At 45.0% G+C, this 14,806-nt stretch overlaps 1 protein-coding gene across 10 annotated transcripts in view; it reads right to left on the bottom strand.

Annotated features, from left to right (window-relative positions):
• Positions 1–11,583: 11,583 nt before the first annotated feature.
• lmx1b (LIM homeobox transcription factor 1 beta) overlaps positions 11,584–14,806 on the bottom strand; it is a 261,097-nt gene continuing 257,874 nt past the window's right edge. For all 10 annotated transcript variants that reach the window (XM_033048993.1, XM_033048994.1, XM_033048996.1 and 7 more), the window contains one exon: positions 11,584–11,869. In XM_033048993.1, the coding sequence (XP_032904884.1) occupies positions 11,712–11,869 (158 nt within the window). In that variant the 3' untranslated portion in view covers positions 11,584–11,711. The remainder of the gene's footprint in view (positions 11,870–14,806) is intronic.

Genomic DNA, 14,806 nt, shown 5'->3' with positions numbered 1-14,806 from the left:
GGATTTGAGTATAGGAGCAGGGAGGTTCTACTGCAGTTGTACAGGGTCTTGGTGAGACCACACCCGGAGTATTGCGTACAGTTTTGGTCTCCAAATCTGAGGAAGGACATTATTGCCATAGAGGGAGTGCAGAGAAGGTTCACCAGACTGATTCCTGGGATGTCAGGACTGTCTTATGAAGAAAGACTGGATAGACTTGGTTTATACTCTCTAGAATTTAGGAGATTGAGAGGGGATCTTATAGAAACTTACAAAATTCTTAAGGGTTTGGACAGGCTAGATGCAGGAAGATTGCTCCCGATGTTGGGGAAGTCCAGGACAAGGGGTCACAGCTTAAGGATAAGGGGGAAATCCTTTAAAACCGAGATGAGAAGAACTTTTTTCACACAGAGAGTGGTGAATCTCTGGAACTCCCTGCCACAGAGGGTAGTCGAGGCCAGTTCATTGGCTATATTTAAGAGGGAGTTAGATGTGGCCCTTGTGGCTAAGGGGATCAGAGGGTATGGAGAGAAGGCAGGTACGGGATACTGAGTTGGATGATCAGCCATGATCATATTGAATGGCGGTGCAGGCTCGAAGGGCCGAATGGCCTACTCCTGCACCTAATTTCTATGTTTCTATGTTTCTATAAGCCCAATGGTCTTTGTTAATCTTGGTCAGTTCCTGCGTGTTTGGTAGTAAACACAAGGCAGTTCTCTAACTGTTTCAGCTCCGCATATTTTGGAAACATGAACAGTACTTCGGAAGTTATCTGCACATCCAACAAATTTGCCGTGAAATCTCCTGGTTCTTTGTCCAGTACAATAAACCAGTCATCTCAGAACATATACACCCACCACAGTCCTTTTCACAGACCTTTTGGCCTTGGTCACCACAGGACTCTGCAACTAACTCTCTGGGGATCCGGTCTCGTTTGATTGAATGATTGATTAATTGATTGGAAAGGTTGATTAAATGATACAGTATATTTTTCCTAAAAGAACGTCCTTTAATTCTGAGGCTATGGCCTCTAGTCTTGGACTCTCCAAATTGTGGAAACATCCTCTCCACATCCACTCTATCCAAGCCTTGCACTATTCTGTACATTTCAATAAGGTCCTTCATTCTTCTAAACTCTAATTTCTCTTTAAACCTTTTAAGACCTCGTGGAAAAAGGCATTAAACCATATCATATCTAGATATTAATAATTATCTGAGGGTGGTGAATCTGTGGAATTCATTGCCACAGATGGTTGAGGAGGCCAAGTTGATGTATATTGTTAAGGAGGAGATTGACAGATTCTTGATTAGTAAAGGTGTCAGCGGTTATGGGGAAAGGGCAGGTGAATGGGGTTGAGAGGGAAAGATAGATCAACCATGATTGAATGGTGGAGTAGACCAGATGGGCTGAATGGCCTGATTCTGCTCCTCGAACTTATGAATTGATGAGTAAGAAGGAACTGCAGATGCTGGATTACACCGATGATAGACACAAAATGCTGGAGTAACTCAGCAGGTCAGGCAGAGTCTCTGGGAAAAAGGAATAAGTCATGTTTTGGGTCGAGATCCTTCATCAGACTGAGTCGGGGATGGGGACACTGGAGGAATGGGAAGGTACAGAACAAAGAAGAGCCTGCATCCATGACTCAGGAAAGGTAGAGCCCACTATAGTCCATTCATTATGAATTTATGAACTATGAATTTATCATCCAAACGCCCAGAGGATCCGCTATCTATGAATGCAATATTAATGGGTTTTAATGTACACAGTTCAATTCTCAAAGCCATGTTAATCTCAGGGTGAGTTTTAGTGGGCAATTCAGTCTGATTTAGTTTAGTTTGGTTTATTGTCACGTGTACCGAGGTACAGTGAAAAGCTTTTGTTGCGTGCTAACTAGTCAGCATGAAAGACAATGCATGATTACAATCGAGCCATTTGGACCTCCCCTCCCCTCCCCACCCCCGCTTCTGCCATATTTCTCCTCTTTCTGGAATAAATGAGCACAATTTGGGGTTTAGTTGGAACTGGATACAAAATGTTGGCAAGTTTACAAAATAGAAACAGCTTTGCTAAGCGGACAGAGGTATAGAATATGATTTATAGTCTGTGCTTATCATTTATCTTTACTCATCACTTGTTCCTACAAATAACTCTCTGCTCTGTCTACACTGTTTGTGTGCTTATTTTACCTCAAGTAGAGAATAATTTTTTTGCGTGAATATTATTCAATAGTTTTGCGGCAGAGTTTAATGCAGCCATGCTTAGTTTAGTTTGGAGATGCAGCGCAGTAACAAGCCTTTTGGCCCATCAAGTCCACGCCGACCACCGATCACCCCGTACACTAGCTCTATCCTACACACACTTGTGGACAATTTACAATCTTCACCGAAGCCAAGTAACCTACAAGCCTGTATGTCTTCGGAGTGTGGGAAGAAACCGGAGCACCTGGAGAAAACCCACGCAGTCACGGGGTGAACGTACAAACTCCGTACAGACACCGCCAGTGGTCAGGATTGAACCCAGGTTTCTGGGTCGGGGGTGCGTTTTTTTTTCCACACAGAGAGGGGTGGGTTCCTGAAACGTGCAACCAGGAATGGTGGTGGAGACAGATACGATAGTGGCATTTAAGAGGATTTTGGATAGGCACATAGATATGCAGAGAATGGAGTGATATGGATTACATGCAGGCAGAGGAGGAACTCCATGGGTCAGGCAGCATCTGTGGGAGGGAAAGGAATTGTCGATATCTCACGTTGAGACCCTGCACCAGGAATATTCTGGCAGTGGTGAACAGATGGAACTGGTCATCTTTCTGATTGCTGGGAGATGAGTTCCTATGTTTAATAGAGCACATTCTGTTTAACTTGTTGGCTATCCTGCCGTCATATGGAGGTGTTTAAAATCATGAGGGAACAAATAAGGTGAACCTACATAATCGTTCCCACAGAATTGGGGAACAAAGAACCAGGGGCCATAGGTTTAAAGGTAAGAGGGGAAAGAGTTAATTGGAACTTTTTCACCAGGATGAATGAGATGAATGAGATGAAAAGAAAATGATCTCAAAATATGATAATTTGTCTCTTGCATAAAACTTCATAAATTTTGGAATGCCATTTTTGGAATCTTCACAAAATTATTTAAAATAAAATTGAACCCCAATACAGAACTGATTATTTTCGGACCAATGGAAGACGGATGTAAGCTGACTTTGTTTCAAAAATGTCTCCTTAATTATGGCCTAATAACGGCAAAAAAACTTACACTTAAATTCTGGAAAAATGCACCCACAACGCGCTCAAACTGTGGATTTCAAACATGTCCGAAATGTTACATCTTGAAGATATGAGATTCGTCCTATCAGGCAAATCAGACCAATTCTTAAAGATTTGGTCTCCCTTTATCGACTTATTACAAGCATGTGGTGCAACAGAACCTTAGAAATTAACTGTTTCAGAACCGGGTGAGGGGTGGGTAAAGATACGAAGCAGGTATATCCCTTTCAATTTCTCTTTTTTTCTTCTCTATTCTTTTTTTTTCTTATTTCACTTCTCCTTTTTGTTTTCTCTTTCGGGCTATACATCTTTATGGGCTCTTTTTCACTCTTTTTTCACGAACTAACAATATCACTACTTTATATAATATTCTCTTTCTCTCTATTTCTTGCTTTTCTTACTCTTTTTTTTACTATTAAATTTAAAATAAGAAGTTGTACATGAAATGTAATATGCTATTCATGTCTTATATTATTGTACACTGCTTCTAATAAAAATATTTTTTAAATAAATATATATATATATGATTATTTAAATCATTAAAACACGTCGGAGGCAACTCAACCGCTCTCACTGTGCCAATGGGCTGCCCTAAACCACTAATATCTGGAATATGCAGGGTGTGGGAGTAAGGAAGAATGATTGGGATTTGATTGAAAGATATAGGATCATAAAGGATCTCGACTCTAAACTTTAATCTTTGGAGATACAGAGTGGAGGGCCCTTCAGCCCATCGAGTCTGCGCCGACCAGCGATCACCCTGTACACAAGCACTACCCTACACACTAGGGACACTTTACACTTTACAGAAGCCAATTAACCTCCAAACCTGCACCTCTTTGGACTATGGGAGCAAACCGGAGCACCCGGAGAAAACCCACGAGGTCACAGGGAGAACGTGCAAACTCCATACAGACAGCACCTGTGGTCAGGATCGAACCCATGGTCTCTGGCGCTGTAAGGCAGCAGCTCTACCGCTGCACCACTGTACGAGACTATTCTTCAGAAGTCTCGACGTCACCCATTCCGTCTTCAAACTAGTCATAGCTTGAGGAGATTTCACAGTGAAGCAGTAAAACTGGCCTTGACTAAAAATAGGTTGCCGTTTTAAAAATCAATCATTTTTTAGTCGAAGCCGGTTTTCTTCATAGTCGAGGAAGGTTTTCAACATATGTGTGGGAGGTGGCAGGAGGTTGCAGGTCACCTCGACCTTGATTTTATTTTGGGTGGCGGGCAAGGTCACCAGAGATTGCTGTTTAGGTCTCCTAAGTGGGACAGGGGCTTTACAGCGCCAGAGAGCCAGGTTGGATCCTGACTACGGGTGCTGTCTTTACAGAGTCTGTACGTTCTCCCCGTGACCTGCGTGGGTTTTCTCCGGTTGCTCTAGTCTAGTTTATTCCCACATTCCATAGACGTGCAGGTTTGTAGGTTCATTGGCTTCTGTAAATTGTCCCTTGTGTGTAGGGATTATGGGGAGAAGGCAGGATAATGGGATTGACAGGGAAAGATAGATCAGCCATGATTGAATGGCGGAGTAGACTTGATGGGCCGAATGAGCTAATTCTGCCCTATCACTTCTGAACTTGTCAACTAGTGTGAAGGGGTGATATCACTGGTCGGCACAGGCTCAGCGGTCCGAAGGGCCTCTATCCCTAAAACTGAGTTAGACCCATTATCAGAAGGACCTGCCCCACAGCATGTGCATTGTAGATACATCCGGAGTTTAGATAGGGCGGCCATCTTCAAAACAGATCTTTCGTCGGGCCGTTTGAACTCAACGCTTGAGCAGATAATTAGATTTACAACTCGCTGGATGTGTCGTGAAGGTGCGTCTGCCACTTTGAACACTAACCTGTCTAACTCATTACCTGGAGCCCAGGTGCACACCTCCAGTGCCTGTAGCCCTGACGGAGGCATTTTTCTAACCTGTAGTCAAATTTCATCGTTCCGCTCCTTTTCTTCTTCTGCCCAGCTGTCATAGATAAACCAGTCTTCAACCCCTTCCTTAAACAATCTCAGTGTAGAAACAGGTGAATTCTGCGGCAAAGGTCTTTCCAAACATCGTCACGTACACAGTGTAAACTTTTTCTTTAATCGTACATCGCCTCCATAGTTCACACGCTGTGATGATGAAACTAACTTAATTGTCTTATAAATACATTTCAATCTCTTGAGTTTCATTCACCGTGGTAATTTCCAATCGAGGGAGCCTCTATAAAAATTACCGGCAAGTGGCATAGACAGATAGAGAAGCTACTCAAAAAGAATGCAGTGTTATACAGAACCCAAAACAACACGAAGGCGGTCATCAGATGACGCAAGCTCGCTCCTAACAAGCCCTCTGCTTTTTGTTTTGTTTTTAAATGCCACACACGAGAAAAAAAAAAATGAACTCGGAAAACACTAATAAATAATTTAAAAAAAGAAGTAATTTAAATAATAAAATATGTTCTACACACAATGGAAGGTTTCATGCCTGAACATTTGCAGAAGGGGGTCAGAATATCAGAGACGTGGCTAAATAATGTCACCGGGAGAAAAGCCATCAATGCTACATGTTATAGCACAGGCTTGTTTACGAGTCGGCGACCAATATAACAGACGCAACTATAAAATTTCTACACTCGTTCTAACATAAATACAGAATATATAAATTTACAATACATACAGCCACACTGAAATCGTGAACGTGACCTTTAGTGAAGGAAAGGGGGATGTTTGTTCATCTTTTGTTCTAAGCTAATGGCACAGCGAACTGTAAGACAATTTGCTGTACATCATTTTATACAGAATTTATATTATAGTTATCATGGACTTAAACAGCGGAAACATGTTCGGACAAATGCCATTGCAGGGAATGGTTTCACTTCAAAGTTGAGGCATTGGGATACATCCATGTTAACTGTGACACTCCACCCAGTTCTATACAGCGATCTAGAGGGATACTTGGAATCAAAGATAAAGCTATAGGATCTTTGCTTGGAATGAGTTTAGTGTGAATATTTCCATTCAGCATCGACTTCAATGCGTTCCTCAAGTAACTCCGTTGGGTTTTATTTTTTGACTAATGCAGCATTTTTCTGACTTGTAACTTTAGTCTTTTTAGAAGCAGTGCGGAAACAGGTCCTTCGACCCACCGAGTCCGCGCCGACCAGCGATCACCCCCTACACTAGCACTATTCTACACATTGGGGACGATTTACAGAAGCCAATTGACCTACAAGCCCACACGTCTTCGGAGTGTGGGAGGAAACCAGAGCACCTGACGGAAACCCACTTTTGTCACAGGGAGAACGTGCAAACTCCACACAGACAGCACTCGAGGTCAGGAACGAACCCGGGTCTCTGGAGGTGTGAGGTAGCAACTCTACCGCTGAGCCACTCGGTCACCCTTCTAACTTCTAAACAAGGATGTAACTATTAACGCCAATGGGGGAAAAAAGATGACCAGGAAAGGCGTGTTGGGAATGTGCTCCTACTGTTCTTGGTAATGAGCAAGATCTATTGACTACACAGTCGTACGTTCAGGGGTACAATCAGGGTGAGCAGCGTGTTCTTTAAACAAGATGGCTTAAGGTACAGAATGACATTGGAAAGACGACCCTCAAAAATATTATTAATATTTAGGTTTATGAGCCCAAGTACCAGTGAAGCACCACAGGATATCTCAAACATAATCAATCATCATTCTGCAAACGGTTTCCCTCACTTTCCTTGATAGAATGACAATGGATTTGCTATATAATTTGATGCATCCACGCAGTAAAGAGGCCAGAAGTCCTCCCCAGACACCCTACTAAGCAATCATTATGGAGAAAACTAATAAACTGCAGTTGCCTTGACCTACAAACTTCTAACTCCCAAATGCATAATCAATGGCATGTTGCCTGAGTGAATGCATCAAATGCTAAGGGTGCCTGACAGGGTTTTGTCAATTTAACTCTTGTTTTAAAGTATTGCTTCAGTAAAGCACATTATCCTCACTTGAGCGATCGCACTGTCCCATGGCAATCTTGAAATGAGGCAAACATTATCAGAGAGGTCAGAGGCTATTTTCAGGCTTCATCTTTTCCTGGAACTCGGCAAGCCAAAGCACAAAGATTACCATTAGACAGGCCGAACCATCACATGGATGGCAACAATACTTTTACTCCCATATTGATACCTTTTAAGCTGGGGGGAAAAAAAAATGTCCTTTCCTTTTCAGAACACATATTAATACTGTGATTAACCCTTGGAGAACAATGGACATTTAGACAAACTGCAGATGAAGCAAAAGATGAGGTTAGCTATGAACGACTTTGGCCTGTATCTCTCAGTAACCATCCCAGTGTTATTGTGGAGATGGGGGCAGAGTAATATGAACAGCAAGCTAATGGATCGGTGGGCCCAACAGCAGAATTACCGGATGCATTAAGTTGGAAATGGGCGAGGATGTTTCGTGTTTTACACAATTTGTTCACTACCTTTTCGAAATACTGCACAGCATCTATCTCCCTGACTTCCTTCATCGACTTGTACTCCTGCTGAGTCACACTGCATTGATGGGAAACGATCAGTAAGTAGAATTGGCAAAAGCATTAGGTGACATTTTGGTGTTTAAGAAGGAACTGCAGATGCTGGAAAATCAAAGATAGACAAAAATGCTGGAGAAATTCAGCGGGTGCAGCAGCATTCATGGAGCGAAGGAAATAGGCAATGTTTCGGGCCGAAACCCTTGGGTTTCGGCCCGAAACGTTGCCTATTTCCTTCGCTCCATAGATGCTGCTGCACCCGCTGAGTTTCTCCAGCATTTTTGTCTACCAAGTGACATTTCGGCTCGGGATGCTTGGTCAGAGTCTGAAGAAGGCTCCCAACCCCCCAAGAAAAATCACCCATCCATGTTTTTCGGAAATGCTGCCCGACCCGTTGAGTTACTCCATCAGTTTGTGTCCTTTTGTGTAAACCAGCATCTGCAGTCCGTCGTTTCTACTCTTGCAAAAAGTGCTACTTCAAGCGTGGATGGGTTTCTGAGGTGAAACTTTGGTTTAGTTGGGGGAGGGGTTGGGGTTAGAGGGACGGTTCATCCTGGGCATTGAGTGAAGCTGACTTTGGTATTTCATTTTGGCACCTCTCAAGGCTGTGGCGGTTCTAAATCAACACACAGCTTACGGTGAATTTGACCTGATAACAGAACATGGAGCAAGAAAGCAAACATGCCAAGCGCATGGATCACCTTCCGATTAATTTGGTTTGGTTTGGCTTAGAGGTACAGCACGGAAACAGGATCTTCGGGCCACCGAGTCCGCACCGACCAGCGATCCCCGCACACTAACACTATCCTTGGGACAATTTACAATTATATCAAGCCAATTAGCCCCACAAATCTGTATGTCCTTGGGGTGTGGGAGGAAACCGGAGCACCCGGAGAAAACCTACGTAGGTCACGAGAACGTACAAACTCTGTCCAGGCAGCACCCGCAGTCAGGATCGAACCTGGGTCACTGGTGCTGTAAGGCAGTAACTCTACCGCTGCGATCTCTGATCTCTCAAGCTCCTTTTGGAGACGGCAAGGTGGGTCACTGGAAACTAGTTCTGGGTTTTAATTTAGCTGCCATCTTTGCAAAGCACAGTTTCTGCATCAAAGAACACAGAGTGCTAGAGTAACTCAGTGGGTCAGGCAGCATCTCTGGGGAACATGGGTATCAGTAAGAATGTCAAAGGTTACGGGGAGAAGGCAGGAGGGAAAATAGATGAGCCGTGATCGAATGGTGGAGCAGACTTGATGGGCTGAATGGCCTAATTCTGCTCCTACGTGTTTTGGTCTCTGCCTTAGGTGATGCTCCAGGTTGAGACCCTTCTTCAGATCCAGTCCCGACCTGAAACGCCACCTGTCCATGTTCTCCAGAGATGCTGCCTGGCCCGCTGAGCTACTCCAGCACTTTGTGCAAGCCAGCATCTGCGGTTTCTTGTGTCTACATAGTTTCCGCATACATCGGCTGGCTTCCAGCCCACGCAGGGTGAGTTTGCACCACGTCAGGCTGCAGGGAGGACTCTGAGGCAGGTGTGTATCGGGCAAAGAACCAATAGCTGTCAATGTGTGTGAGAGAGAGAGCGCGCAGCCATTTAGAGCTTAATAATAGTGTTGGCTATTAGTTTAGTTTAGTTTAGAGGTACAGGGTGGAACCAGGCCCTTTGGCCCATCGATTCCGCACCGACCTGCGAACCCCACACACTAACACTATCCTACACACACAATGGGACATTTTTTTCCCATTTCTACCAAGCCAATTAACCTACATATCTGCACATATCTTTGGAGTGTGGGGGGAAACCGAAGACCTCGGAGGAAACCCACGCAGGTCTTGGGGAGAACGTGCAAACTCCGCACAGACAGCACCCGTCGTCAGGATCGAACCCGGGTCTCTGGCGCTGTGCGGCAGCAACTCCACCGTTGCGCCACCCAGAAGGAAGATGAGTCATACAAGCGGCCAGGTAGCAGGTCTTATGTCGGTCCCCACACTGTTTATTGTGTGCATTGTACCTGGCCTGAAAAAGGTGAAGCTGGCACGGAAGAACCTCTAACCCCCGTTACATCGACTGTTTGGAGAAGTCAAGAGAATTTAATGTTTGGGACAAAGACACCATCATTTATTTATTTGCATCTGTACTCCACAATTTGAGATTTGCAATAGAAAAAAAATCACATGTGGTTAAAGTGCACATTGTCAGATTTTATTAAAGGCCATTTTGATACATTTTGGTTTCATTATGTAGAAATTACAGCTGTGTTTATACATAGCCCCCCCATTTCAGGGCACCATCATGTTTTGGACACATGGCTTCACAGGTGTTTGTAATTGCTCAGGTGTGTTTAATTGCCTCTTGAATGCAGGTATAAAAGAGCTCTCAGCACCTAGTTTTTCCTCCAGTCTTTCCATCACCTTTGGAAACTTTTATTGTTGTTTGTCAACATGAGGACCAACGTTGTACCAATGAAAGTCAAAGAAGCCATTTTGAGACTGAGAAACAAGAATAAAACTGTTAGAGACATCAGCCAAACCTTAGGCTCACCAAAGGCTCACTGTTTGGAACAACATTGAGAAGAAGGAGAACACTGGTGTGCTTACTAATCGCAAAGGGACTGGCAGGCCAAGGAAGACCTCCACAGCGGACGACAGAAGAATTCTCTCTATAATAAAGAAAAAACCCCAACACCTGTCCGACAGATCAGAAACACTCTTCAGGAGTCAGGTGTGGATTTGTCAATGACCACTGTCCGCAGAAGACTTCATGAACAGAAATACAAAGGCTACACTGCAAGATGCAAACCACTGGTTAGCCGCAAAAATAGGATGGCCAGGTTACAGTTTGCCAACTATCTGCTCAAGTTCAAACAAATGCCTCAAAACTCATTGGCCGGCGGTTCATTCTGCAGCAAGACAATGATCCCAAACATCCTGCTAAAGCAACAAAGGAGTTTTTCAAAGCTAAAATGGTCAATTCTTGAGTGGCCAAGTTAATCACCCGATCTGAACCCAATTGAGCATGCCTTTTATATGCTGAAGAGAAAACTGAAGGGGACTAGCCCCCAAAACAAGCATAAGCTAAAGATGGCTGCAATACAGGCCTGGCAGAGCATCACCACAGAAGACACCCAGCAACTGGTGATGCCCATGAATCGCAGACTTCAAGCAGTCATTGCATGCAAAGGATATGCAACAAAATACTAAACATGACTACTTTCATTTACATGACATTGCCGTGTCCCAAACATTATGGTGCCCTGAAATGGGGGACTATGTATAAACACGGCTGTAATTTCTACATGGTGAAATCAAAATGTATAAAAATAGCCTTTATTAAAATCTGACAATGTGCACTTTAACCTCTTTTTCTATTACGAATCTCAAATTGTGGAGTACAGAGGCAAATAAATAAATGATGGGTCTTTGTCCCAAACATTATGGAGGGCACTGTATGTCCCAGATAGAACAATGAAATCGGTGGGTGAAAGGTTATTTGATCTTTTGACATCCAGTTACCGCTAAAAATATTAAACAGGGAATGGCAGAGGGGCAACTGAGAGATGCCCCCAAATCGGCGTAAATAACTAAGGACAATAAATCCCGCAATATTTGTATGAAAACATCCAAGAAAGAATGAAACGCAGCTGCAGTTTCTGTGACCCATGCTCCCAGTCCTGGGCTGATTTGAATTCTATTCAATTTGTCTCTGGGTTGCGTTGCTTTCACTACCTTCCCGCTGTCTGCGACTCTCTGCCGCATTGGGAAATAGCGAATGAGGAGAGAATAAAGTCATATTCGGCTGTACAGTTGTTTTTTATTTTCATCTGTTTTGGGGTTTTCTTTCCCTCTGCCTCCCTCTCCGTTGGAAGTCGGCGTGATGATGTGTCAGGTGGGATTTTCGTCCACCCCCCTCTCCCCCCCTCATTTCGAAGTGGCGGCGGCTCTTTATCTTCAGGAGGCGAAGTAGGAGGTCTGCATGGAGTAAAGCCTGTCGATGGGGTTGCCCACCCGTGCTTGCATCGGGTTGACTTCCGACGAGGCCAAGAAGCAGTCGCTCAGGCTGGTGAGAGAGGTGTCGCTGTCGATGTCGTGGAACAGCGAGTCGTTCCCTGCAACCACAACACAAAAACAAAAACAAAAACGGACGCCGTTAATCGATGGCATTAAAATCGCCGTGAGACAATAGACACTAGGTGCAGGAGTAGGCCATTCGGCCCTTCAGGCCAGCACCACCATTCAATGTGATCATGGCTGATCATCCACAATCAGTACCCCATTCCTGCCTTCTCCCCATATCCCCTGACTCCACTATTTTTAAGAGCCCTATCTAGCTCTCTCTTGAAAGCATCCAGAGAACCTGCCTCCACTGCCCTCTGAGGCAGAGAATTTCACAGACTCACCACTCTCAGTGAGAAAAAGTGTTTCCTCGTCTCCGTTCTAAATGGCTTACTCCTTATTCTTAAACTGTGGCCCCTGGTTCTGGACTCCCCCAACATCGGGAACATGTTTCCTGCCTCTAGCTTGTCCAAGCCCTTAACAATCTTATATGTTTCAATGAGGGACCCTCTCATCCTTCTAAACTCCAGAGTGTACAAGCCCAGCTGCTCCATTCTCTCAGCATATGACAGTCCCGCCATCCATTTTCATGCTTTTTCATTTTTTCACGAGTAACCCCGTTGTCGGTGGCCATAAACGCGGGGAGATTTTTTTTAGAGAGCCTCCGATGAATAATAAATGCGGAGGAAGGAACTGCAGGGGCCGACTCACACCAAAGATAGGCACAAAAGTGCTGGAGTCACCCGGCAGTTCAGGCAGCATCTCTGGGGGAGAGGGAGTGGGTGATGTTTCGGGTCGAGACACTACATTGTTCACAGTTTACTATGTTTACATATCCCGCTGTGCTGCTGCAAGTAAGATTTTAATTGTTCTATCTGGGACAATGACAGTAAAACATCCTTGTCTCTCTTGACTCTTCAGACTGAGAGTCAGGGGAGAGGAAGACAGAGATATGGAAGGGTAAGGCGTGAAAATGACAGATCAAAGGGGACGATGGCCAAGGAAATGTTGAATGGTACATCCGAGACATACCATTGCTTTCCTTCTCTTTCCATCCCTCCCCCACCCTAGTTCTCTGACTAGTTCCACTGTCCTCCTGATTAAATATTACTGATTGTATGCCTCGTTGTCACCTTCCTGTTGTGTTTCGGCTGTTGTAAATAACTGAAGCCTTACACCATGATAAAGGTCCAAAGACTTTATGAACAACTTGGCAAATATTACTTCATACTTGCACGTCTCTCTAATTCTAAGGGAACCAGGCAGAGAGTGTTACTGTAAAGCTAGTGGGCGTAACTACAAAAGCATGACACATAACATGAGTGACACAGATCTACACTTACCCTCAGCTATCATTTTTGATTGTACCCTTTGAACTGTGTAGGAAGGAACTGCAGATGCTGGTTCAAACCAAAGATAGACACAAAATGCTGGAGTAACTCAGCTGAAGGGCCTGTGCCTATCCTGTAGTGTTGTATGTTTTATATCAGTTGAGCACGGAGCATCTTCGACAATGTGACAGAATGATGGATCTTCGAACATTATGGATTTGAAAAGACCTCAGTCTGAAGAAGGGTCTCGACCCGAAACATCACCCATTCCTTCTCTCCAGAGATGTTGCCTGTTGCTTCCTCTCACTTATTTCATCAATAGCTTCCACCCTATCCTTCGACTCCTTTCTCTCAGGGAGTTTGTATTTGAGCTACCCCTACATTTTGGTCCATCCATATTGGGCAAATTGGTGTCCACTTCACATTTCTAACCTCTGATTTTGGATTCTGCCTCGACATTCCTACCATGACATTCCTACTGGGATGTATAAATCCATGAGAGGCACGGATAACATAAATGCACCAAGTCTTTGTCCCAATGTCGGGAAATCAAGAACCAGATGACATAGGTTTAAGAAGAAGGGTCTCGACCCGAAATGTCACCTATTCCTTTTCTCCGGAGATGCTGCCTGACTCGCTGAGTTACTCCAGCTTTTTGTGTCTACCGTCGATTTAAACCAGCATTTGCATTTCCTTCGTACACATAGAACTAAGATCAGGGGGCCAAGATTGGGAATCTGAGGAGCAACTTTTTCCACACAGTGAGTGTTTCGTTATTCCCTTTATCCTGTATCTGTGCACTGTGGACGGCTTAATTATAATCATTTACTAGACCAAGTGGGACCCGTTGGGTCCCGTCCCCGCAACATGTGGTTGCGGGAGGGGGGGGGGGGGGGGACAGCCTTCAGCGTCTCACTCACACACTAACCACCCCCCCACACACACACACTAACCCCCCCCCCTTGATATTATATTAATATTATTAATTCGCTCCTTTTGCCCCATCCCCTGCCTTATCCACACGCATAACCCCCAACTGCGCAGGCGCGGCTAGAGAGGGGGTGGGGTTGGAGAGGGAGGAGGAGGAGGAGGGGGATAGAGAGGGAGAGGGGTAGTGACTGAGGGGTGGGGGGGCAGAGTGGGAGGGGAGGGAATCACAGGAGAGGGCTGGTTCCCGAATGCAATACTTCACTAGAGGGGGGGGGGGGGGGTTAGAGTGGGAGGGCAGAGCAGAGAGGGGGGGCAGGGCAGAGAGGGAAGGAGGGCAGAGGGGGGGGGAGCAGAGATGGGGGGCAGAGAGGGAGGAGGTCAGAAAGGGAGGAGGTAGATAGGGAGGGGATGGAGACGGAGCGCGAGGGAAGGGGGGTAGAGGGAGGGGGAGGGGGTAATGACCATTGAGAAAGTTCTGGAAAAGCAATCCAGGAAGCTCGGGAGTGCTCGTGAGCGTTCGTGACATCGGAAGCGCTCGTGATTTTTGCCAAAGCCAAATTAACCTACAAACCTATATGTCTTTGGTGTGTGTGAGAGGAAACCGGAGTACCTGGAGAAAACCCACGCAGGTTCATGGGGAGAACATACAAACTCTGTACAGACAGCACCCGTAGTCAGGATCTAGTCCGAGTCTCTGGTGCTGTAAGGCAGCAAATCTAATATGGCCCC

The sequence above is a fragment of the Amblyraja radiata genome, chromosome 32 (assembly GCF_010909765.2).
Source record: "Amblyraja radiata isolate CabotCenter1 chromosome 32, sAmbRad1.1.pri, whole genome shotgun sequence".
Lineage (NCBI taxonomy): Eukaryota > Metazoa > Chordata > Chondrichthyes > Rajiformes > Rajidae > Amblyraja > Amblyraja radiata.
This window is presented reverse-complemented; position numbering and strand designations above follow the sequence as displayed.